Source organism: Pristis pectinata, chromosome 2 (genome assembly GCF_009764475.1).
Source record: "Pristis pectinata isolate sPriPec2 chromosome 2, sPriPec2.1.pri, whole genome shotgun sequence".
NCBI lineage: Eukaryota > Metazoa > Chordata > Chondrichthyes > Rhinopristiformes > Pristidae > Pristis > Pristis pectinata.
In genome coordinates this window covers 2,543,516-2,570,566 of record NC_067406.1, presented here as the reverse complement: position 1 = coordinate 2,570,566, position 27,051 = coordinate 2,543,516, and the positions used below count along the sequence as shown (strand labels likewise).

The window sequence follows — 27,051 nt, the reverse complement described above, 5'->3', positions numbered from 1 at the left end:
GCTGAGTTCCTCCAGCAGATTGTCTGTTGCTGAAGAAATCAGTGGACCGGGCAGCATCTGTGGAGAGAGATGGACGGTCAACATGTTGGGTGGAGACCCTTCATTTGGACTAAGAGGTGGGTGGGGGGGGATAGTCAGTGTGAAAGCGTGGAGGGAAGGGGTGAGGTGAGAGCTGGTGGGTGATAGGTTGGTCCAGGTGAGAGGGAGGGGAGAGGAGAGATAGCCACAGAGGCTGGGGGGTGAGAGCTGGTGGGTGATAGGTTGGTCCAGGTGAGAGGGAGGGGAGAGGAGAGATAGCCACAGAGGCTGGGGGGTGAGAGGTGGAGGTGACAGGGGGCTGCAGGTGGTGGGATCTGATAGGAGAGGAAGGTGGAGCCTGGAACCAAATAAGGTGACCTGCTCCCCCTCTGTCCCCTTTCTCTCCGCCCCAATCCACCCAGTTCCCCCGACACCCACCCCACTGCCCATCACCCTGTCTCTTTCCCCTCCTCTACCCACTCCACCTGCCCAGCACCCACACACCCCTCCCACTGGGTCCCCTCCCCCCCCCCCACTGTTCCCATCTGCCCTCCCCACCCCCTTCCCTCTTTATACTGACTATCTCCCCTCCATCTCCTGATGAAGGGTCTCGACCCGAAACGTCGACTGTCCATTTCTCTCCACGGATGCTGCCCGGCCCGCTGAGCTCCTCCAGCAGATCAGGAGAGAGACTGGTTGGCTGACAAGAAGCAAGGAGCAGAAATAAACCAGTCTTTTTCCAAGCAACAGGCAGTGACTAATGGGTGCCAAAAATCAAAGTCGACTTTACTGTCAGATGCACAAGTCCCTGTATGCACAGGTGCAATGTCACAGGCGCAGAGCATCAGAGATACAACATACACAAGAAAAACGTAAACTTTACAAAATTATACAAGAAAGAATTAAAGTCACTTAAAAAATATCAAAGTCCATTGTAGTGCAATGTGATCAAAGTGGTCATAGTTTTGTTATACTAATTAGGATTGTGCAGGTTGGTTCAAGAACCGAATGGTTGAAGGGAAGTAGCTGTTCCTGAACCTGCTGGTGTGGGACTTCAGGCTTCTGTACCTCCTGCCCGATGGGAGCTGTGAGAAGATGGCACGGCCCGGAATGTGGGGATCTTTGATGATGGACGTTGCCTTCTTGAGGCAGCGCCTCCTGTAGATACTCCCGATGGTGGGGAGGGATGTGCCCGTGATGTATTGGGCTGAGTCCATTGCTCTCTGCAACTTCTTACGTTCCTGCACATTCGAATTGCCGTCCCAGACCGTGATGCAACCAGTCAGGATACTTTCAACAGCACATCTGTAGAGGTTTGTTAGAGTGTTTGGTGACAAACCGAACCTCCTTAACCTCCTAAGAAAGGTATCACATGATCAGTGCTGGGACCTCAGCTAATCAGACGTGTTCACGATCTGAGAGAGAGAATTGAATGTAAGATCTTCAGGTTTGTGGGTGACACAAGCTGAGGGAGGGGAGGTCTTAAGGAGGATGCAGACAGGCTCCAGGTTGATTTGGACAGACAGATACACAGCAGACACAGTAGAATGTGGACAGTGTGAGGTAATCCAGGTGTCTGTAACACGAAGGCAGATTATTATCTGAATGGTGATAGATTGGGAAAGGGAGAGGTCTAACGAGACCTGGGTGTCCTTGTGCACCAGGCATTGAAGGTCCAACAGGTGACTCCAAATGCAAACCGTCTTCATAGCTAGAGGATCCGTGTGTAGGAGCAGGGATCCCATACACTGACACAGGCCCTTCAGCCCACAGGAACCCCACCCACCATCACCCACACGTTTGTACTCATCACACACTCATCTCATTTTATTCTCCCCAATTCTCATCAACTGCTCTGCCGAGACTGCAAGAAACTGCAGAGAGTTGTGGACACAGCTCAGTCCATCACAGAAACCAGCCTCCCCTCCACAGACTCTGCCTACACTTCTCGCTGCCTTGGGAAAACAGCCAACATAATCAAAAACCCCACCCACCCTGGACATTCCCTCTTCTCCCCCCTCCCATCAGGCAGAAGGATCAAAAGCTTTAGAACGCATGCCACCAGGCTCAAGGACAGCTTCTACCCCGCTGTTATAAGTCTCTTGAATACGCTAAAGATGAACTCTTGATCTCCCAATCTACCTCGTTATGACCTTGCACCTTATTGTCTGCCTGCACTGCACTTTCTCTGTAACTGTAACACTTTATTCTGCATCCTGTTATTGTTTTCCCTTGTGCTACCTCAATGCACTGACGTCTGGAATGATCTGTCTGAATGGCACACACATAAAGCTTTTCACTGTATCTCAGTGCATGTGACAATAATAAACCCATTAACTCCCCCCAGATTCTACCCCTCACCCACACACTAGGGACAGCTTACAGTGGCCAATTAACCCACCAACCCCATATCTTTGAGACGTGGGAGGAAACTGGAGCACCCGGGGGAAACCCGTGTGGTCACAGGGAGAACATGCAAACTCCACACAGACAGCACCGGAGATCAGGATCGAACCTGCGTCTCTAGCAGCTGTACCACTGTGCTGCCCATGTCTTGTTGCGATTGTCTAGGGCCTTGGTGAGATCGTATCTTGAGGATTGTGTGCAGTTCTGGTCTCCTTACCTGAACAAGGATGTCCTTGCTATGGAGGGAATTCAGTGAAGGTTCACCAGACTGAAAACTGGGATGGCAGGACTGGTGTACAAAGAGAGATTGGGCCATTTAGGCTTATATTGACTGGAAGTTAGAAGAATGAGAGGGGATAGTAGAGAAATGTACAAGTTCCAACAGGACAGGACAGGCCAGATGCAGGGAGGAAGTTCCCGATGGCAGGAGTGCAGGGCTAGGGGTCACAGTCTAAGGATAAAGGGATACAGAAACAAAGGACTGCAGATGCTGGAATCTAGATAGGGGTAGGTTAGTTGATATTGAGAGAGGGAGACATATCTTCCCCCAGAGGGTGGTGAACCTGTGGACTTCTCCACCAAAGAAAGCAGTTGAAGCCAAATCATGAAATATATTCTCTCTTCTCCCCCCCTCCCATCGGGCAGAAGATACAAAAGCCTGAAAGCACGTACCACCAGGCTCAAGGACAGCTTCTATCCCACTGTTATGACTATTGAACGGTTCCCTAGTACGATAAGATGATTCTTGACCTCACAATCTACCTCGTTATGACCTTGCACCTTATTGTCTGCCTGCACTGCACTTTCTCTGTAACTGTAACACTTTATTCTGCATTCTGTTATTGTTTTCCCTTGTACTACCTCAGTGCACTGTGTAATGAATTGATCTGTACGATCGGTATGCAAGACAAGTTTTTCACTGGACCTCGGTACAAGTGACAATAATAAACCAATTCCAAATATACAAATAGGAGTTGAGTATTGTTCTCAGGGTAAGGGGGAATCAAGGGGAATGGGAGAAAGCTGGATCAGAACACTGTTTGGATGATTAGCCAGGATCATGTTGGATGCTGGGAGTGTGGACGTCTGGTTAGACCACGGCTGCAGTCCTGTGTAGAATTCCAGTCTCCCCCCCCTTTAGCAAGGATGTGGTGTACTGCAGTGGATCCTGGGATGGGAAAGTTCAGCTCCAGGTAGTTTGTAAAAATGGTCATAGAGTCACAGAGTCATAGAGCATGGAAACAGGCCCTTCGGCCCAACTGGTCCATACTGACAAAGTTTCCCATCTAAGCTCGTCCCCATTTACCCGTGTTTAGCCCATATCCCTCTAAACCTTTCCTATCCATGTACCTGTCCAAGTACCTTCAGAATCACTCAGAATAAGATTTATATGATATGAAATTTGCTGTTTTGTCAAAGTCAAAATCGAGTTTACTGTCATCTGCACAAGTCCATGTGTGCACAGGGGCAATGAAAAACTTACTTGCAGCAGCATCACAGGCACAGAGCATCAGATAAGAATTTTAAGATATCTTTATTAGTCACATGTACATGGAAACACACAGTGAAATGCATCCTTTGGGTAGAGTGTTCTGGGAGCAGCCCGCAAGTGTCGCCACACTTCCAGCGCCAACATAGCACACCCACAACTTCCTAACCCGTACGTCTTTGGAATGTGGGAGGAAACTGGAGCACCCGGAGGAAACCCACGCAGACACGGGGAGAACGTGCATAGCATTCCCAAGAAAAACATAAATTAAACGTAAATTATACACCATTTTTACAAAAAATAACACAAATAGAATATAAAGTCTATAGAAACATGGAAACATAGAAAAACTACAGCACAATTCAGGCCCTTCAGCCCACAAAGCTGTGCCGAACATGTCCCTACCTTAGAAATTACTAGGCTTACCCATAGCCCTCTATTTTACTCAGTTCCATGTACCGATCCAACAGTCTCTTGAAAGACCCTATCGTATCCGCCTCCACCACCGTTGCCGGCAGCCCATTCCACACACTCACCACTCTCTGAGTAAAAAACTTACCCCTGACATCTCCTCTATATCTACTCCCCAGCACCTTAAACCTATGTCCTCTTGTGGCCACCATTTCAGCCCTGGGGAAAAGCCTCTGACTATCTACCCGATCAATACCTTTCGTCATCTTATACACCTCTATCAGGTCCCCCTCATCCTCCATCGCTCCAAGGAGAACAAGCCGAGTTCCCTCAACCTACCAGGCAGCATCCTTGTAAATCTCCTCTGCACCCTCTCTATGGCTTCCACATCTTTCCTGTAGTGAGGCGACCAGAACTGAGCACAATACTCCAAGTGGGGTCTGACCAGGGACCTATATAGCTGCAACAATACCTCACGGCTCCTAAATTCAATTCCCCGATTGATGAAGGACAATACACCATATGCCTTCTTAACCACAGAGTCAACCTGTGCAGCTGCTTTGAGCGTCCTATGGACTCGGACCCCAAGATCCCTCTGATCCTCCACACTGCCAAGAGTCTTACCATTAATACTATATTCTGCCATCATATTTGACCTACAAAAATGAACCACTTCACACTTCTATTTTAGAGCAAAGTAATCAAAGTGGTCATAGTGTTGCTAAACTGTTGTTAGGGTTGTGCCGGTTGGTTCAAGAACCAAATGGTTGAAGGCAGCAGTACAGTGCAAGGACAGAAAATACTATAAGTTACAAAAATAAATAAATAGTGCAAAAAAAGAAATAACAAAGCAGTGTTCATGGGTTCATGGACCATTCAGAAATCTGATGGCAGAGGGGAAGAAGCTGCTTCTGAATCGTTGAGTGTGGGTCTTTGGGCTCCTGTACCTCCTCCCCGATGGTGGTCACGAGAAGAGGGCATGTCCTGGGTGGTGGTATTGGAATTGGTTTATTATTGTCACTTGTACCGAGGTACAGTGAGAAAGGTCTTGCATACCGATCGGACAGGTGAGGGCCCTTAGTGATAGATCCTTTTAAATGTTGTTATTGTACCTGCCTCTACCACTTCGTCTGGCAGCTCGTTCCACATCGTGACTTGGAGCAAAAGGGACAAGGGAAATTTGAGGGAAAACTCCAGACAGAAAGCAGTGACCATCGGAAACTCACTGCCTTCAGGGGAGACAGAATCAACCAGCGCTTTCCAAAGGCAATTGGAGAGGCACTGGGGGAGAGCAGGGCTGACAACATCTGTCGATGGGCTGAATGGTGTCCCCCTGCACCATAACACTGCTGTGGACATGAGTGTATCCAAAGACCTATGGGTAGGTTAGCATGAGTTTAAGGTGGATGGCGCAGACTCGTTGGTCCAGAAGGGCCTGTTACCGTGCGGTATTGGTTGGTTTAGAGGAGATGCCTGAGTGCTTTTGGTCGCTCTGGGCCAGGTGAACATGCTGCAGACACCAGCCTGGTGTTATGTGCCTGCAGTAACGCAGTGCCGAGCCGTGAAAGTGTTAATGGCCCTGGGGAGTGCAGAGCAGCCCCAGAGCAAGCCTGCAACCCAACCCTTGCTCTCAGCAGAGCCGATGGCTCTTTGAGATTGCTAGTGAGGCTGGCTCCCTGCCGGGGAGCCGCACAGATGTGTGTGCTCAAGGGGCCCAGGCTGAGACAGACTGCTGGGCCGGTTCACGACCTTTACAGATTTGGTGGCTGTGCCTGTCACATTCAATGGGCGTTCAGCTGGCAGCGTGGCGCGGGGTGTAAACTCTCTCTGCCTCTCCCTTCTCGCCTTCCCCAGCATGTAACACCCTTCCTATTCATCCCCACAGCCTACCGAACCATCTCAGCTGTGAACGGGCCGTTGGTGGTTCTGGACAATGTGAAGGTACGTCAGTGTGTGTGTGTGTGTGTGTGTGTGTGTGTGTGTGTGTGTGTGTGTGTGTGTGTGTGTGTGTGTGTGTGTGTGTGTGTGTGTGTGTGTGTGTAAGAGTGGCGTGGAACTGTTTGTACGGCAAGCGCTGGGCAAACAGTGCGGCTCTTTGAGACCACGGTTCCAGCGGGTTAGTTAAAGCTCTGGTTCCATTGTTCCCTCGCACTGTGCAGCCCATTCATTACGGGGCTTTCAGAGCCCACCACTTCCTGATGGAGAGGCGTCTGAGGTAATGATGTGTGAGACCGGGGCAGTGGGGCAATTACTGGGTCAGCGCGAGGGATGTCACTCCCGGTTAGTCATTTGGAGACACAATTTATCACCAAAGTGTTCATCTTCACCAAGGCTTCAAGGAGTTCGGCTCTCTACACCGTCCCGTCACACACTCCCGGGGTCAGACACAGAGTGAAGCTCCCTCCGCACCGTCCCATCACACACTCCCCAGGGACAGACACAGGGTGAAGCTCCCTCCGCACCGTCCCATCACACACTCCCAGGGACAGACACAGGGTGAAGCTCCCTCCGCACCGTCCCGTCACACACTCCTGGGGTCAGACACAGGGTGAAGCTCCCTCTACACCGTCCCATCACACACTCCCAGGGTAGGGGTGTGAGACAGAGCGAGGCTCCCTCTACACCATCCTATCACACACTCCCGGGGTCAGACACAGAGTGAAGCTCCCACCACACCGTCCCATCGCACACTCCCGGGGTCAGACACAGAGTGAAGCTCCCTCCACACCGTCCCATCACACACTCCCGGGGAACGAGTGAGACCCTGACTGGGAATGAGCCAGGACCATCTGTGCCCCAGCCCCTAGACAATGCAGTGCAAGACGGATCGTCCCGTCCCGTTTGATTCTGCATGATCCTTCCATCCTATCCTGTTATCTGTTCCTGAGTTTGGGAATGCCATGCTCCGTGTTGGACTCTGACCATACACAGGCTTTGATCACTTCATATCTCTCAGTTCCCCCGGTACGCCGAGATTGTGAACTTCACCCTCCCGGACAAGAGTGAGCGGAGCGGACAGGTGCTGGAGGTGGTCGGATCCAAGGCGGTTGTCCAGGTACCCCTGCCCGCGTGGGCTGACCTCTGGCCATCGGTGCAGAGGAGGATTCCCGCAGGATCGCCGCTGGGTTCCAAACCCCCTGCCTCCGCGATCTGGGCAGAGGGATGGAACTCTCACTATTGACCGTCATGGCCAACACCAGCCCCGTGCGCTCAGACCAGAACTCCCCCTCCCCCTCCACGACCCCCAGCTCTCCCCTGTCCCTGTCCCCAACCTCGGTGCACCCTGGACACAGCTCAGCACATCATGGAAACCAGCCTCACCTCCATGGACTCTGTCTACACTTCTCGCTGCCTCAGTAAAACAGCCAACATAATCAAAGACCTCACCCACCCCGGACACTCTCTCTTCTCCCCCCTCCCATCGGGCAGAAGATACAAAAGCCTGAAAGCACGTCCCACCAGGCTCAAGGACAGCTTCTATCCCTCTGTTATAAGACTATTGAACAGTTCCCTAGTAGGATCAGATGGACTCTTGACTTCACAATCTACCTTGTTATGACCTTGCACCTTATTGTCTGCCTGCATTGCACTTTCTCTGTAACTGTAACACTTTATTCTGCATTTTCCCTTGTACTGCCTCAATGCACTGTGTAATGAATTGACCTGTACGATCGGTTTGCAAGACAAGTTTTTCACTGTACCTCGGTACAAGTGACAATAACAAACCAATTCCGATTGCCCCCGGGTCTCTGTAACCCCTGGATCCATGCCTTCCAATGCACTGCTGTCCAGCCCCTGCTCACTTGTAAACTCTGCTGCTCTGTGTCCTGACTCCCAGCTAACTGCCCTCAGCCGCCCACCCTGTGCTGGATGCCCTCACCGGCTCCTCGTTACCCATCACTGGCTGGTAATCAACTCGAATCCCTCCACACTGACCCTCACTGTCTCCGTTACCCCACTGTGTCCTAGTAACTCCCACCCTCCTCTCTCTCCGCCCTGATTTCCACTGCTCGGTCACTGCCAGGAGTGGGTACTGGAGAGGGGCTCAGTACCAGGATCATGGCATTCAGCTGCCAAGATATGAGGCGCTGTATGTCCCTCCTTGAATTCTCCACCTCCCCACCTCTCCCTCCTTGACACATCCTAGTGGGTGACCCAGCTTCCTGACTCTGTCCCAACACCACAGTTAATCTCAGACCGACACCCCATCAGTACCCAGCACAACGCACACCTTGCTGAAGGAAAGTCAGGTGCCCTGTCATTCTCTGGTAGGTGAACCCTGTCTGTCTCAGGGGTGTGTGTATCTCTCCCTCTCTCCCTCTCTCTCTCCCTCTCTCCCTCTCTCCCTCTCTGTGGTGTGTGCATCTCTCCCTCTCTCCCTCTCTCTCTCCCTCTCTCCCTCTCTCCCTCTCGGTGGTGTGTGTATCTCTCTCTCTGTGGTGTGTGCATCTCTCCCTCTCCCTCTCGGTGGTGTGTGTATCTCTCCCTCTCTCCCTCTCTCCCTCTCTGTGGTGTGTGCATCTCTCCCTCTCTCCCTCTCTGTGGTGTGTGCATCTCTCCCTCTCTCCCTCTCTGTGGTGTGTGTATCTCTCCCTCTCTCCCTCTCTGTGGTGTGTGTATCTCTCTCTCTGTGGTGTGTATATTCTCTCTCTCTGTGGTGTGTGTATCTCTCTCTCTGTGGTGTGTGTATCTCTCTCCCTGTGGTGTGTGTATCTCTCTCCCTGTGGTGTGTGTATCTCTCTCCGTGTGGTGTGTGTATCTCTCTCCGTGTGGTGTGTGTATCTCTCTCCCTGTGGTGTGTGTATCTCTCTCTCTGTGGTGTGTGTATCTCTCTCCGTGTGGTGTGTGTATCTCTCTCCGTGTGGTGTGTGTATCTCTCTCTCTGTGGTGTGTGTATCTCTCTCCGTGTGGTGTGTGTATCTCTCTCCCTGTGGTGTGTGTATCTCTCTCTCTGTGGTGTGTGTATCTCTCTCCCTGTGGTGTGTGTATCTCTCTCTCTGTGGTGTGTGTATCTCTCTCCCTGTGGTGTGTGTATCTCTCTCTCTGTGGTGTGTGTATCTCTCTCTCTGTGGTGTGTGTATCTCTCTCTGTGGCGTGTGTATCTCTCTCTCTGTGGTGTGTGTATCTCTCTCTATGGTGTGTATCTCTCTCTCTGTGGTGTGTGTATCTCTCTCCGTGTGGTGTGTGTATCTCTCTCCCTGTGGTGTGTGTATCTCTCTCCCTGTGGTGTGTGTATCTCTCTCTCTGTGGTGTGTGTATCTCTCTCCCTGTGGTGTGTGTATCTCTCTCCCTGTGGTGTGTGTATCTCTCTCTCTGTGGTGTGTGTATCTCTCTCCCTGTGGTGTGTGTATCTCTCTCCGTGTGGTGTGTGTATCTCTCTCCGTGTGGTGTGTGTATCTCTCTCCGTGTGGTGTGTGTATCTCTCTCCCTGTGGTGTGTGTATCTCTCTCCCTGTGGTGTGTGTATCTCTCTCTCTGTGGTGTGTGTATCTCTCTCTCTGTGGTGTGTGTATCTCTCTCCATGTGGTGTGTGTATCTCTCTCCGTGTGGTGTGTGTATCTCTCTCCCTGTGGTGTGTGTATCTCTCTCTCTGTGGTGTGTGTATCTCTCTCCCTGTGGTGTGTGTATCTCTCTCTGTGGTGTGTGTATCTCTCTCTCTGTGGTGTGTGTATCTCTCTCTCTGTGGTGTGTGTATCTCTCTCTCTGTGGTGTGCATCCTTCTCTCTCTCTCCCTCTTTCTGCTCCTTCTTCTCTTTATCTCCCTCTCTCTCGTCTCTAACTTTTGCTCACTATTTTTCTTTCTCCGTGTGTCTGTTTCAATCCCTCCAAACCTGCTCCGTCTCTCTGTCCCCATCTCTCACTCTCTCTGCCTGTCTGCCTCTTTCCAGCTGTCTCTCACTCTCTCTCTCTTGTGACCCTACCACCTGCCTCTGTCTCTCTTGCTCTCTCTGTCTAGCCCGTCCTTGTTATGCTCTCTCTTTCTGTCTCTGACTGTGTCTCTCTGTTTGTCTCTCTCTGTATCTCTCTTGTTCTGTCCAACTCTCTTTCTTGAACTTGCTCTCTGCCTCTCTCTCTCTCTCCGGACACCCGCCTTACTCTGGGTGTCTCTACCTATCTATTCCCTCTCTCTCCCTCTCTCTCTTTCACACTCTCTCTGTTACTCTCTCTTTTGCTCTCCCTCTCCATCTCCCTAACAGTCTTGTCTTCTTCTGTCACTCTCTCCCTTCCTGTCTCTCTCAGTCTCTCCCTCTCCGTCTCTCTAATATTATTCCTTTTCTCCCTCTCTCCGTGTGCCCCTCTCTCACTCCCTTTCTCAACCTCCTCTCCCTGCCTCTCCCTAACCATCCACCTGTCCCCATCTCTCTTTCTCTCCCATGCTCTGTTCCTCTCTCCCTCTCTCTCTCTTTTTATCTCTCTCACACACTTACACACACTGCACCTCCCTCTCTATCTCACACACATACACACATTGTACCTTCTCTCACACACACAAACACACACGCCATAAAAGAGATAAGATATCTTTATTAGTCACATGTACATCGAAACACACAGTGAAATGCATCTGTTGCGTAGAGTGTTCTGGGGGCAGCCCGCAAGTGTCGCCGCGCTTCCGGCACCAACATAGCACGCCCACAACTTCCTAACCCGTACGTCTTTGGAATGTGGGAGGAAACCGGAGCACCCGGAGGAAACCCACGCAGACACGGGGAGAACGTACAAACTCCTTACAGACAACAGCGGGAATTGAGCCCGGGTCGCTGGCGCTGTAATAGCGTTACGCTAACCGCTTCACTACCGTGTATCTCTCTCTCTCTCTCTCCCTCTCTCTCTCTCTCTCCCTCTCCCTCTCCCTCTCTCTCTCTCTCTCTCTCTCTCTCTCTCTCTCTCTCTCTCTCTCTCTCTCTCTCTCTCTCTCTGTCCATCTACCACACTTCTCCCGTACCAGGTGTGCCCTTTCATCTGATTTACACTGGCTGCTGCCTTGCCCCTCTCCCTTCTCCTCACTCAAACCCCACCCCCCACACCACCCCCACCCCAGCTGTATATAATGTTATCCACTTCTCGTCAGGTATTTGAAGGGACATCAGGGATCGATGCCAAGCTGACGGCCTGTGAGTTCACAGGGGACATCCTACGAGCTCCGGTCTCGGAGGATATGTTGGGTGAGTTGCCTTCTCCCACAGGGGAGGGTGGTGATACGAGGTGGCACATTGTCCAACCGGGAGGCAGGTGATAAATCCACCCAGGAACCGCAAGGTTTCCAAGCCCCTAAATTGTTCCTCTACACTTCATGGAGCCATATCTTCAAAATGGCTCAGAAGAAGGCCATTTGGCCTATCAAGTACCATGCTAGCCCTCTGTAGAGCAAGCAGCCTGTCCCACACCCCTCTCTGTCTTTGTCTCCCTGCAGTTTTATTTCCCTCCACTGACAATTCGGTTTCCTGGATCGATTCCATAAGGGGAGGTTGGACAAATTTGGGTTGTTCTCTCTGGAGCAGCGGAGGCTGAGGGGAGACCTGATAGAGGTTTATAAAACTATGAGAAGCACAGATAGAGAGAGTACAGTCAGAATTTTTTTCTCATGGTTGAAATGTCAAATATTAGAGGGCAAAGGTTTAAGGTGAGAGGGGGAAAGTTTAAAGGGGATGTGTGGGGTAAGTTTTTTTACACGGAGAGAGGTGGGAGCCTGGAACGGGCTGCCAGGGGAGGTGGTGGATGCAGGTACGATAACAACATTTAAGAGGTATTTAGACAGACACAGGAACAGGCAGGGAATGGAGGGATATGGGTCATGTGCAGGTAGATGGGGTTAATTTGGATTGTCATCATGGTCGGCACAGACTTGTTGGGCCGAAGGGCCCGTTCCTGTGCTGGACTGCTCTGGGTTCTATGATCCAGTTTCCTCCTCTCTTGTAGGTGGGGACGTCCGGTCACTACCCACCACATACTGCACTTCCTTCTCACGCCCACCCCCACCCCACCCCCACCGTCTTCCAAAACCTTGTCCGTCTCGATCACTGGGTATTTGTTGACCTTTATCTAAAGCCGTCAAAGGCACGTACATCCATACCACCCCTCCCCTCACATACTCCAAGCAGGACAATCTCTGCATGTTGGAGACACTGCAGATACTGGGATCTGAAAAAGCAAACAGCTGGAGGAACTCAATGGGTCGGGCAGCATCCGTGGGACAGAGGGATGGCTGATGTTTCAGGTCGAGACCCTGCATCAGGACTCGTTCCTTGCATCTCTAACCTTAACCCCACAGCTAAATCCCTCTTCCCCGGATCATTCTGATATATCTTGCCCACACCCCCCCCACAGACCTACACATCCCTCCTGATGCTCAGGACTCCAGCCCAACTGAAGTCTGCTTCCAATCATTTTCCCAAATACTTTCCCGACTCCTATACAAGAGTCCCACTGGCCTCTTTGCTCTTCCAGCCTGTCACCTCTCAACACCGAGACACTGTCCAGAGTGGTCAACTCGAGGCTTTCCCGCATTGACCTCCCCTGGTCTCAGTCACTCCAACTCACCAGGGCCACCTTAGGACAACACCTCATGTTCTGCCTGTGTCATCTGCAATGGTATGAACATTGAATTTTCCAGTTTCAGCTAACCTGCACCTCACCTACACCCACACACTTCACCCATCGTGTCCCCTCCCCATCGGGTTCCATCTGACCTTCACCTCTCCCCCAGTGGCTGCCGTACTTACCTTCCTTCTCAGAGTCCAGCGCTGGGAGCCCTTTGTGTTCCCACATCTCCCTCCAGCGACCGTCTCCACCTTCACCTCCCCCAGACCCTCCCACATCTGCTTCCACCTGCCTCTTTTTCCTCCTTGCCTCCTTGCCGGACAAGTGCCGGATACACTTCGGGAGATCGGATTCAAAGGCAGAATACAAGGTTAATGGCAGGACTCTTAGCAGTGTGGAGGGACAGAGGGACCTTGGGGTCCACGTCCATAGATCCCTCAAGGTTGCCACGCAGGTTGATAAGGTTGTTAAGAAGGCGTATGGTGTGTTGGCCTTCATTAGTCAGGGTATTGAGTTCAGGAGCCGCGAGGTGATGTTGCAGCTCTATAGAACTCTGGTCAGACCACACTTGGAGTATTGTGTTCAGTTCTGGTCGCCTCATTATAAGAAGGATGTGGAAGCTTTAGAGAGGCTGCAGAGGAGATTTACCAGGATGCTGCCTGATTTGGAGAGCGTGTCTTATGAGGATAGGTTGAGCGAGCTCGGGCTTTTCTCTTTGGAGAGAAGGAGGATGAGAGGTGACGATAGAGGTGTACAAGATGATAAGAGGCACAGATCGAGTGGACAGTCAGAGACATTTTCCCAGGGCGACAATGGCTCACATGAGGGGACATAATTTTGAGGTGACTGGGGGGAAGATATAAGGGGGAAGTCAGGGGTAAGTTTTTTGCATTAGGGACAGTTAAGAGACTCTTAGATAGACATGTGAATGATAGAGAAATGGGGGGCTATGTGGGAGGGAAGGGTTAGATAGATCTTAGAGCAGGGTAAAATGTTGGAACAACATTGTGGGCCGAAGGGCCTGTACCGTTCTGTAGTGTTCATGTTCTCCATCTATCACCCACTGTCTCCCAACTCCACCCCCTCCCCCTCCCAGCTCCCTCTGTCCATCTCCCTTCATCCCTCCTCGTCCACCAATCACCTGGGGTGCCCGTCTCAGCCCTCCTCCTCTCCTCTTTATACCAGCCGCTCCCCCCCCCACCTTCACTATCAGTCCCGATGCAGGGTTTCAACCCAGAATGTTGACAATTCCTCACTGCCAACCTCCCCACCCACCCCCACAGATGCTGCTCGACCCACTGAGTTCCTGCAGCACTTTGTGTGTTGCTGCAGATCCCGGCATCTGCAGTCTCTGGTGTCTCCGGGTCTACCACAGTCCGTTGTAACCCCCTGCTCCCGGCAACATCACGTGTTGAAGCACATGGACCTTACGCTGTGTCAAGAAAGACCAAAAGAAACCTCTGTCCAGATCTATCCCTCAGCCTGGCCACTTACTTCTGTGGGATCCTTCTGTGCACAATTTGGCTGCTGTCTTCACTGCAACAGTGAGCAAACACTTCATTGGCTGGGAACTGTTGTGAGGTTGTGAAAGTGACCTCAGGATTGCAAATCCCTCTTCATTTCCTCTTCTCCCTCACCCAGAGCAATCCAACTGGTGGTCAATGGTTTCCAGGTCCTGGAAGGTCAATAGTTTCTAGGTCTTGGTACATAGCTAGATCCCAGGTTCTGGAAAGTCAGAAGTTTCTAGGTCCTGGAAGGTCAATAGTTTCTAGGTCTTGCCACATAGCGAGGTTTCAGGTCCTGGACAGATACTGGGATCTGAAAAAACACATTAAATTCCAAGTCCTGAGAGCTTGAGAGTTTCAAGGACTTAGATGGTTTATGGACTCCAGGTTCTGGAAGTTCAATAATTCCCAGGTCCTGGTTAGTCAATAGTTTTCAGTTCCTGGAAGGCTGACAGTTTGCAAGTCCTGAATATTCTATAAATTGGTTCCATAATTGCATGATCGGTTCAAGATTTCTAGGTAAATGTTACTTAAGAATACAATTCAGCTCATCTTGTCCCTCAAAGCAATCAGGGCTGGTCTCTAAGCTCAGTGTCATTTCCCTGCCCTATCGACACATCCCTTGAGGTGCCTGATCTCCAACTCATCTTCCTTGGTGCTCTGGATGTCTCCAGCCAATGGTGGGGGTGGTGGGAGGGGTGCATTCCCCCCACCCCCCCCATTCCCAATGACTTCAGTTGCGTCAGGACTCCTCCACACCACACTTGCCTCATGTCGAGGCAGTGCCTCCCACTTTGCCTCTGAAATCTCCTAGGTCTGTGTTTGAACCAAGTCAGCGGTGAGAACACTGGGGTGTTTCTGGTGAAGCCCAAACAAGGGCACTGGGGAGCGAGTTATGGCTTGTCGACTCTGTCCTTTGGTTGGGTTTACAGGTCACAAGATCGCAAGACAAAGGAGCAGAAGTAGGCCATTCGGCCCATCGTGTCTGCTGCACATTTTCAAGGTTTTTGAAAAAAACATTTTCAAAATTTTCAAAATTTTCAATTTCAAGGTCGGGTTTTCAATGGCTCCGGAAAGCCCATCGATAAAGGACCTGCTGTCGTAGCCGAGGATTTCCTGGATATAAATGGTGAGTGTCTCTGCCTCAGTCACCGGCGCTTGGATACGGGCAGTGCCAAGGTTGGCAGTGCCAGTCCCCCCTTAGTAAGCTGGTCCACCATGAGTGTGCAGTGGTTGGTGAGGAGGATCCACAGGCAGGTCAGGGGTGACTGGGAAGGTTCAGGGGACGGGCTTCGCCCTCTCCAGCTGCTCTGGGGGGTGGGGGTAGTGGGGCGCGTCTGACGTAAGGCAGAGACTGCCGGGGGTGAGGGGGCGATGGACGCAGATAGAAGTGGACAGGGGTGAGTGGAGGTTGCAGGGAGACCGGTCCCTGCGAAAAGGGACAAGAGATCACAAGGTCTCAAATTAAAGGAGCAGAAGTAGGCCATTCGGCCCATCGAGTCTGCTCCATGAGCTAAACTAAACTATTCCTATCTAGCCCCAATTTCCGGCCTTTTCCCCATATCCCTTGATACCCTGACTAACCAGTGATCTGGCCTCCACTGCTGTATGTGGCAACGAATTCCATAAATTCACTACCCTCTGGCTAAAGAAATTTCTTCTCATTTTGGTACCCTCTAGTCCTGGACTCACCCACCAAGGGAAACAGCTTGGCCCCATCTACTCTGTCCAGTCCTTTCAACATTCGAAATGTTTCTATAAGGTTCCCTCTCATTCTTCTGTACTCCAGTGAGTACAGTCCAAGAGCCGACAAACGCTCATCATACGTAAGCCTTTTCATTCCAGGAATCATCCTCGTAAATCTCCTCTGAACCCTCTCCAACATCAGCACATCCTTCCTAAGATGTGGGGCCCAAAACTGCACACAATATTCCAAATGAGGCCTCACCAGTGCCCCGTAGAGCCTCATCAACACTTCCTTACTTTTATACATTATAAAAACAAGGGAGTGTTGATGAAGCTCTACAGGGCAGAGGGAGCGGTGTTTTCAGAACACAAGTGGGGAAAAGGCTGGTTGACTTGCAGTGTCCGTGAATCATTGCTCAGGATCTGGGTCACGGGCAAGGCCAGCATTTATTTCCCATCCTTATTTACCCTTCAGTGGCTGGGGGTGAGCCTCCTCCTGCAACCGCTGCAGTCCTTCTGGGGAAGGTTGATCCACGGCACTGTTGGGGGTGGGGGGGTTGGGGGGTGGATTCCAGGGTTCAGACCCAGTCATGGTGAAGGAGCGGTGAGATATTTCTGTCAGGGTGGTGTGTGACCTGGAGGGGAACCTGCAGCTGGTGGTGTTCCCCTGCCCACGTCCTGGGCAGGGTAGGGGGTCAGAGGGGTAGGCTTTGATGGGAGGTGTCGGGGATCGGAGGGAGGAGGTTTCGAGGGTCGGGGATCGGAGGGAGGAGGTTTCGAGGGTCGGGGATTGGAGGGAGGGGGTTCCGAGGGTCGGGGAACGGAGGGAGAGGGTTCCGAGTGTCGTGGGTCAGAGGGAGGGGGTTCCGAGGGTTGTGGATCGGAGGGAGAGGGTTCCGAGTGTCGTGGGTCGGAGGGAGGGGGTTCCGAGGGTCGTGGATCAGAGGGAGAGGGTTCCGAGTGTCGTGGGTCGGAGGGAGGGGGTTCCGAGGGTCGTGGATCGGAGGGAGAGGGTTCCGAGTGTCGTGGGTCGGAGGGAGAGGGTTACGAGGGTCGGGGATCGGAGGGAGGAGGTGCCAATGAGACAGCAGTGACCAGTGATTAATTTTCTTTCCCACCTCTCTGAGCTCTCCCAGAGTTACTTCCCATTTCTTATCCCCAGGGCAGCCCATCAACCCGCAGGCTCGGATTTACCCGGAGGAGATGATCCAAACAGGGATTTCTCCAATCGACGTGATGAACAGCATCGCCCGAGGCCAGAAGATACCAATATTCTCGGCGGCGGGTCTCCCTCACAACGAGGTGCCTCACCCTCCCGCCTGCTCTGCCAGCACTTACCCTTCACCTCAGCACCCCAGCACTGCTCCAGCTCCACATCCCTCCATGACCTGAGATCTACAAACCTATCAGAGAGTCACACAGCATGGAAACAGGCCCTTCGGCCCAACTGGTCCATGCTGACCAAGGTGCCCAGCCAAGTCAGTCCCATTTGCCCGTGTTTGGCCCACATCCCTCTAAACCTTTCCTATCCATGGACCTGTCCCTTACAGGTGCAGAGAGATTTACCAGGATGCTGCCTGGTTTAGAGAGTATGGATTATGAGGAGAGACTAAGGGAGCTAGGGCTTTACTCATTGGAGAGGAGGAGGATGAGGGGAGACATGATAGAGGTGCACAAAATATTAAGAGGAATAGATAGAGTGGACAGCCAGTGCCTCTTTCCCAGGGCACCAATGCTCAATACAAGAGGGCATGGCTTTAAAGTAATGTCTACATCAATGGTGCTGAGGTCGAGAGGGTTGAGAGCTTCAAGTTCCAACAGCCTGTCCTGGTCAAATCACATAGATGCCATGGACAAGAAAGCTCACCAGCACCTCTTCTTCCTCAGGAGGTGAAAGACTCTCACCAACTTTTACCGATGCACCATAGAAAGCATCCTATCTGGATGTATCACGGCTTGGTACGGCAACTGCTCTGCCCAGGACCACAAGAAACTGCAGAGAGTTGTGGACACAGCCCAGCGCATCACGGACACCAGCCTCCCCTCCTTGGACTCTCTCTTTTCCTCTTGTTGTCTTGGTGTAGCAGCCAGCATAATCAAAGACCCCACCCACCCGGGACATTCTCTCTTCTCTCCTCTTCCATTGGGTAGAAGATACAGGTGCCTGAGGGCACGTACCACCAGACTTAAGGACAGCTTCTACCCCACTGTGATAAGACTATTGAACGGTTCCCTTATACAATGAGATGGACTCTGACCTCACGATCTACCTTGTTGTGACTTTGCACCTTATTGCACTGCACTTTCTCCGTAGCTGTGACACTTTACTCTGTACTGTTATTGTTTTTACCTGTACTACATCAATGCACTCTGTACTAACACAATGTAACTGCACTGTGTAATGAATTGACCTGTACAATCGGTATGCAAGACAAGCTTTTCACTGTACCTCGGTACAAGTGACAATAATAAACCAATTCCAATAATGGGTGGGAAGTTCAAGGCAGATATCAGAGGAAGGTTTTTTTACCCAGAGAGTGGTTGATGCATGGAATGCGCTGCCTGGGGTAGTGGCGGAGGCAGGTATGTTGGTCAAGTTCAAGAGATTGTTAGATAAGCATAGGGAGGAATTTAAAATAGAGGGATATGTGGGAGGAAGGGGTTAGATAGTATTAGGCGAGAATTAAAGTTCGGCACAACATTGTGTGCTGAAGGGCCTGTATTGTGCTGTACTGTTCTATGGTTCTATGTTCTAAATGTTGTTAATGTACCTGCCTCTGCCACTTCCTCTGGCAGCTCGTTCCACATACGGACCACCCTCTGGGTGAAGAATTTGCCCCTCAGGTCCCTTTTAAATGTCAGGAGGGGGGAAGATTGGCCCAGGAATCTTCCCACTTACTCTTGGAGTCACCGGCAAGACCGTTAACTACCCCTTGACAAGGTGGGGGTGAGCTGCCCTCTTGAACCACTGCAGTCCTTAGACTATAAAACCATATATAGGAGCAGAATGTGGCCATTCGGCCCATCAAGTCTTCTCTACCATTCAGTTGTGGCTTGATCTTTTTCAACCCCATTCTCCTGCCGACACCTTTAACCCCCTTACCGATCAATCTCTGCCTTAAACACGCCCAATGACTTGGCCTCCACAGCCATCTGTGGCAATGGATTCCACAGATTCACCGCCCTCTGGCTGAAGAAATTCCTCCTTGTCTCAGTTTTATTCTGAGGCTGCGCCCTCGGATCCTAGACTCTCACAATGATGGAAACATCCTCTCCATGCCCACTCTATCCAGGCCTTTCAGTATCCAGGAGGTTCCTTCTGGTGAAGGTGCTCCCACAGTGCTGTTGGGGAGGGAGTTCCAGGGTTTGGACTGGACGACAGCCAGTGACACCGATGCAACGGAGGGGGATGGATCTCCTGGGCGGGGGGGATGTGTGAGGCTGCGGCTGGGATCTTCCTGTGCGTGCTGTGCCTGGGGTCTGATTGTGGCCTTTGTTCCAGATCGCTGCGCAGATCTGCAGGCAGGCGGGTCTGGTGAAGAAGTCCAAGGCGGTCATGGACTACAGTGACGACAACTTTGCCATTGTGTTTGCTGCAATGGGGGTGAGTGCGGGGGTCCCGAGATCCCTCCCCCACTCCCCCACCTCTCCCTCAGGTTCCCAGAGAACCCTCCCCCCACCCCCACCTCCCATCCGGGGTCCCACCCACAGCATCACACCACAGGGAGAGGGCGTCTCTCATCCACGGGGAGGGCAGCCCCTGAAACATTCCCACTCCCCCCCAATGGTTCAGTCACTGAGCACAGGGACGGGCTTACCCCCACATCCACCCCCACACCCCCCAACACCCCCAACACACCACCCCAACACCCCACCCCCACACCCACATCCACCCCAATACATCCATCCCCTCACCCCCAACACCCCCAACACCCCAGTCCCACACCCACATCCACCCTAACACATCCCCATACCCCCAACACCCAACCCCCACACCCACATCCACCCCAACTCATCCACCCCCACAACACACCCCCAACCCCACCCCAGCAACCCCTCAACACCCCACCCCCACACCCCCACAACACCACCCCAACACCCCATCCCAACAACCCCTCAACACCCCACCCCCACATCCACCCCCAACACCCCACACCCACGCCGACCCCTCACCTACCACTGACACCTGCTATGCCATTTACTGGGCTGCTTATGGCACTGTGATGGTTACCAAAAGAACAGTTGCCATGCTGGGTGTGACACTGTGCTGGTTGCTAGGACACAGTTGCCATGCTGGGTGTGACACTGTGCTGGTTGCTAGGACACAGTTGCCATGCTGGGAGTGACACTGTGCTGGTCACTAGGGAACAGTTGCCATGCTGGGTGTGACGGTGACTGTCTCTTCCGTAACCCGCAGGTCAACATGGAAACCGCTCGATTCTTCAAGTCGGACTTTGAGGAGAACGGAACTATGGACAACGTGTGCCTGTTCCTGAACCTCGCCAATGACCCAACGTAAGCACTGACTCTGTTCCATCCCTTCCCAACAATATCCTGCCTCTTCCAGCTACAGCATTGAATATTTTACATTGGACAATTCAGTAACAACCCCAAATACTCCCTAAGTTCCTTCTGAACCATGGCTCCCCTCTCCCCTGGCAGAGCCCTTGACTACATCCTACCTACCTCCTGAACCACTGCTCCCACCCCTCTGCTCCTGGACAGCCTCCCCCAGTCCTCACCCTCCGCCTCACCAGCCTCCCACACTCAACGGAGCTGCCTGCGGCCTGCCTCGGTAATTCCCCACCCACGTGTCTGTCTGTGGCCTTCTGTGGCCGCCTGTACTGCTACAACAAGGGCCCAGCCCAAACTCGAGGAAGGACACCACATCTTCTGTCTGAGCACATTCCAGTCTGCGAGACTCGCCATCAAACACTCCCAAATTAGGGAACTTTCTCTGTCTTTCTGTCTGTATCAGACAGCCTGCCTTGTTGGCCTGGATTTCCTTATTCTGGCTCACTGGATATGTCCCACAGCCTCTCCACTCACAACACATCACACAGGCAGCTTAATGTGCTGGTGACTGTCCCCATTAAACCACTTGGTCTCGTCCTATCACAGATATTCCCTTTGTTCTACCCATTTCCTTCAGCGCCTTCTCTGCTACTTCTGCTGCAGGGAAGTTTACCATTGCACCTATGCATACATGCACTTGTGCACCTGACAATAAACCCGGCTTTGACTTTTGACTTCAACTTTGATCCATAATCCTCCCCTCCTTGGACTCTGTCTTTACCTCTCGCTGCCTTGGCGAAGCAGCCAGCATAATCAAAGACCCCACCCACCCGGGACATTCTCTCTTCTCTCCTCTTCCATCAGGTAGAAGATACAGGAGCCTGAGGGCATGTACCACCAGACTTAAGGACAGTTTCTACCCCACTGTGATAAGACTATTGAACGGTTCCCTTATACAATGAGATGGACTCTGACCTCACAATCTACCTTGTTGTGACTTTGCACCTTATTGCACTGCACTTTCTCTGTAGCTGTGACACTTTACTCTGTACTGTTATTATTTTTACCTGTACGACATCAATACACTCTGTACTGACTCAATGTAACTGCACTGTGTAATGAATTGACCTGTACCATCGATTTGTAAGACAAGCTTTTCACTGTACCTCGGTACAAGTGACAATAGTAAACCAATACCAATACCAATAGAACCATAGAACCATAGAAAACTACAGCACAGAAAACAGGCCATTTGGCCCTTCTAGTCTGTGCCGAAACATTATTCTGTTAGTCCCATTTACCTGCCCCCAGCCCATACCCCTCCAGACCTCTCTCGTCCATGTATCTATCCAATTTACTCTTAAAAGTTAAGAGCGAGCCCGCATTTACCACATCAGATGGCAGCCCATTCCACACTCCCACCACTCTTTGAGTGAGGAAGTTCCCTCTAATGTTCCCCCTAAACCTTTCCCCTTTCACCCTAAAGCCATGTCCTCTCGTACTTATCTCTCCTAATCTAGGTGGAAAGAGCCTATTTGCATTAACTCTGTCTATGCCCCTCATCATTTTATAAACCTCTATCATATCTCCCCTCATTCTTCTCCGCTTCAAGGAATAAAGTCCTAACATGCTCAATATTTCCTTATAACTCAACTCCTGAAGTCCTTCCAAAATCCAAATTCCAAAATACTTTCCAACTTTGACCTTGACTTTGAAAACTACCTCGACATTCTCTCCTTCCCGGATGAGTTTTTCCAACATTTTGTCTTTATTTCAGATTAACAACATTTGCAGTTTTTTGATTTCCAAATGCTCCCAGGTCATTTTTATTCATTTTTCGGGACCTGGGTGTCACGGGCAAGGCCAGCATTTATTGACCATCCCTAATTCCCCTGGAGAAGGTGGAGGTGAGCTGTCTCCTGGAACCGCTGCGGTCCTTCTGGTGAAGGCGCTCCCATGGCGCTGTTGGGGAGGGTTTAGACCCAGTGACGGTGAAGGAACGGCGAGATATTTCCAAGTCAGGATGGGGTGTGACTGGGAGAGGAATCTTCAGGTGGTGGTGTTCCCCTGTACCCACTGCCCTTGTCCTTGTTGGTGGGAGGGTTGGTGGGTTTGGGAGGTGCAGTCAGAGTAGTCTGGGTGAGTAACTGAAGTGCGTTGCGTAGACGGTGCACACTGCAGCCACTGTGCGCCGGTGGGGGAGGGAGGGAGTGTTTGGGGGGTGCCGATCGAACAGGCTCCTTTGTCCTGGACGGTGTCAAGGTTCCTGTTGGAGTTTTACTCACCCAGGCAAGCGGGGAGTGTTTCGTCACACTCCTGGCCTGTGCCCTGTAGATGGGGGAAAGGCCGTGGGGTGTCAGGGGGTGAGTCACTTGTTGAGTGACCTGTTGTTGCTGATGGTCCACAGCACCTCTTGGATGTCTAGTTTTGGGTTGCCAGATCTGTTAGTGCCACACAACATGACGGAGGGAGCAGATAAACAAAGGGCTGTAGATGCTGGAATCGAGGTGGAGAACACGATGTTGCTGAAGGAACTCAGCAGGCCAGGCAGAGTTCCTGAGTTCCTCCAGAGTGTTTCTTACAATGGAGAGAGTCCTCAGTGTGAAGGCGAGACTTTGTCTCCACAAGGACTGTGCACTGATCACTGACAGTCATTAAGCTGGAAAGAGTGCAGAGGAGGTTTACGAGGATGTTGCCGGGACTCGAGGGGCTGAGTTATGGAGAGAGGTCGAGCAGGTTGGAACTTTCTTCTTTGCAGCGTAGGAGAATGAGGAGTGACCTTATAGAGATGTATAAAATCATGAGGGGAATAGACAGAGTGAATGCACTCAGTCTTTTTCCCAGGGTTGGGGAATCAAGAACCAGAGGGCACAGGTTTAGGGTGAGAGGGGAGAGATTTAATAGGAACCTGAGGGGAAACTTTTTCACCCAGAGGCTGGTTAGTATCTGGAACGAGCTGCCAGAGGAAGTGGGTGATGCAGGTACATTAACATTTAAAAGACACTTGGACAGGTCCATGGATGGGAAAGGTTTAGAGGGATATGGGCCAAACGCAGGCAGACGGGACTGGCTCAGATGGGAATCTCGGTCGATACGGACCGGTTGGGCCGAAGGGCCTGTTTCCGCGCTGAAGACTCTGTATCCGTGCTGTCACACACAAAAGGATCAGCCACGGGTGGATCAGTGAGGGCGAGGCCACTTTGATCCCTGGCGTTGGTTCCCTCAACACCTGCCACAGACCCAGTCGGACACCACTGTCCCGTAGGACTTAGCCGGTTCTGGAGCATTGCATTCAGTTCTGGTCATCCCATTATAGGAAGCACGTGGAGGCTTTGGAGAGGGTGCAGAGAGGTTTACCAGGTTTAGACGGATATGGGCCAAACGCGGGCAAATGGGACTGGCTCAGGTAGGGAACTTGGACAAGTTGGGCTGAAGGTCCTGTTTCCGTGTTGTATTACTAACACACCTGGTAACAGACAGAGTGAAGCTCTGTTTCTTGATTAGTGTTAACTGGAAGGGATTGCTTCCTGTGCTTTAGCCAGCTGGACGACAGATCCGCGCCGCTCCCACAGCCCAGACCAGGAGGTGGGACAGGTTTTGGGAATGGGAGATTGAGGGGCCACCAAAGGACGTGTGTCAGGATGGCTCACCGGTGGCCCCATGTGGCAGCCGGCGGGACTGCAGGGAGCTCCCCAGGGGCCGAGTCCAACCTGTGCCACACGAATAGGAGGCTCTTGAGCCCACCGTCCGTGCCAGCCCTCAGTCCCACTCCCCCCCCCCCACCCCATTCTTTCCCCATAGCCCTACAAATTATTCTTTAGTCATGTCTCGCCAGCTCCCTTTTGAAAGCCCTGCTTCAACCTCTCCACACTGGGAGTTCCAATTCGCTGACTCTCTGCAACAAACTTTCCTCCTCATGACCTTCCTCCCTGCTCCCGATCCACCGACCCCCATCGCCCCGTCTCTCCCCCCTCCCCAAACCTCTCCGTCTGCCCCTCACCCACACACCCCTCCCACCGGCTCCCCTCCCCACGCTCCACCTTCCTCTCCTATCAGGTCCATTTGTCACCTCCACCTATCACCTCCCAGCTCCTGACATCATTCCCACTCCCCCCTCCCTCACCTGCGTCCCACCCCACCCCCTCACCTGGATCCACCCGTCACCCGCCAGCTCTTGCTCCGCCCCTTCCCCCCACCGGCCGTCTCCCCTCTTTCTTCCCAGTCCTGATGAAGGTCTCGACCCGAAACGTCGACTGTCCACCTCCCTCCCCAGATGCTGCCCGGCCCGCTGAGTTCCTCCAGCACCAGCTCATGACTTTGCCCACATTGACCAAATCTCCTTCACCTTGAGGACAATCCCAGCCCCTCCTGCCTCATCCCTGGAATCATTCCAGTAAATCCTTGCTGTATGACCTTCATGTTCTTCCTGAAGTGTGGAGACCAGGACTGAACCCCTTCCACCCTGGAATTGGACAGTAGAACACGCTCAGGACATTGGGGAGTCAGACCAGCAGATCGTGCAGACTATCGGATGAACATAGAAAGTAGAACAGTACAGCACAGGAACAGACCCTTCGGCCCACAATGTTGTGCTGATCTAATTAAGCTAATGATGCCTAATTACACTGATCCCTTCTGCCTGCACACGGTACACATCCCTCCATTCTCTGCACATTTACGTGCCTATCCAAGAGCCTCTTAAACGCCTCCATTGTATCTGCCTCCACCCCCACCTCTGGCAGCTCATTCCAGGCACCCACCACCCTCTGTGTAAAAAACTTGCCCCAAACATCTCCTTTGGACTTACCCCCTCTCACTTTAAATACATGCCCTCTGGTATTAGCCATTTCAAGCCTGGGAAAAAAGATACCTATCTATGCCTCTCATAATTTTATAAACCTCTGTCAGGTCTCCCCTCAGCCTCCGACACTCCAGAAAAAACAGTCCAAGTTTCTCCAACCGCTTCCTGAAGCACATGCCCTCTAATCCAGGCAGCATCCTGGTAAACCTCCTCTGCACCCTCTCTAAAGCTTCCACATCCCATAATGGGGCGACCAGAACTGAATGCAGTACTCCAGATGCAGTCTAACCAGAGTCTTATAAAGCTGCAACAGAACTTCCCGACTCTTGAACTCAATGTCTTGACTAATAAAGGCGAGCATGCTGTACGCCTTCTTTACCACCCTATCAACCTGTGCAGTCACTTTCAGGGAGCTATGGACTTGCACCCCAAGATCCCACTGTACAGCAACACTATTAAGGGCCCTGCCAATAAGTGTACTGTCCTTTTACATTTGATCTCCCAAAGTCCAACACTTCACATTTGTCCTGATTAAATTCCATCTGCCATTTCTCTGCCCATATCTGCAACTGATCTGTATCCTTTGGCAACTTTCCTCACTATCCACAGCACCACTACTTTTTGTGTCACCTGCAAACTTACTAACCCACCCGCTGACATTTTCATCCAAGTCGTATCACAACCAGCAGAAGTCCCAGTACAGATCCCTGTGGAACACCACCAGTCACGGACCCTAATACATTCCTAATTCACTTTTTTAAAGGGTGCTGCCCAGTAATATTCCAGTAACCCAGGTGAGCAAGAGACCCCAGGAAATAGAACCATAGAGTCATAGTCATAGAACAGGGAAACAGGCCCTTCGGCCCAACTCATCCATGCCAACCAAGGTGCCCATCTAAGCTGGAGCCATATCCTCTAAATCTTTGCTATCCAGGTGCCCAACCAAGAGTCTTTTAAATGTATTGCACTCACCACCTTTCCACCTCCTCTGGCAGCTCGTTCCACAAACCCACCACCCTCTGGGTGAAGAAGTTGCCCCTCAAGTCCCTTTTAAAAGTATCCCCCGTCACCTTAAACCTGTGCCCTCTAGTTCTTGATTCCCCAACCCTGGGGAAAAGATTAAGTGCATTCACCCTATCGATGGCCCTCATGGTTTTATACACCTCTATAAGATCACCCCTCAGTCTCCTACATTCCAAGGAATAAAATCTTAGCCGGGCCAACCTCTCCCTGTAACTCAGTCCCTCGAGTCCTGGCAGCATCCTCGTAAATCTTCTTTGCACTCCTTCCAGTTTAATGACGTCTTTCCTCTAAGAGTTGAGTTTCAAGGGAGTTTGGGGAACAGAACCAGGTGAGTTTCAAGGGAAGGTGGTCAACAGAACCAGGTGAGTTCAAAGCTCGCACTGGGACGAGTGTTTGGGGAGCGCAGGAGCCAGGAACCTGCTGAGTGGTTCCGGTGAACCAGATGCTGGGTCATTAGGATTCTGAAGTCAAAGTCGAGTTTACTGTCATCTGCACAAGTCCATGTGTGCACAGACGCAATGAAAAACTTACTTGCAGCAGCATCACAGGCACAGAGCATCAGATAAGCAGCATTCACAAGGAAAACATAATAACATGCTTAATTTAACATAAATTATACACAATTTTTACAAGAAAGAACACAATTAGAACAAAAAA

The 27,051-nt window shown here is 51.6% G+C and overlaps 1 protein-coding gene across 1 annotated transcript in view; it reads left to right on the top strand.

The window, feature by feature from the left end:
- The window catches only part of LOC127583399 (V-type proton ATPase subunit B-like), a 50,762-nt gene that overhangs the window by 11,370 nt on the left and 12,341 nt on the right, over positions 1-27,051 (top strand). The window contains exons 2-8 of the mRNA XM_052039350.1: positions 6,210-6,265; positions 7,281-7,379; positions 11,396-11,489; positions 15,421-15,498; positions 17,218-17,357; positions 19,558-19,659; positions 20,473-20,570. Coding sequence (XP_051895310.1) covers positions 6,210-6,265; positions 7,281-7,379; positions 11,396-11,489; positions 15,421-15,498; positions 17,218-17,357; positions 19,558-19,659; positions 20,473-20,570 — 667 coding nt within the window. The remainder of the gene's footprint in view (positions 1-6,209; positions 6,266-7,280; positions 7,380-11,395; positions 11,490-15,420; positions 15,499-17,217; positions 17,358-19,557; positions 19,660-20,472; positions 20,571-27,051) is intronic.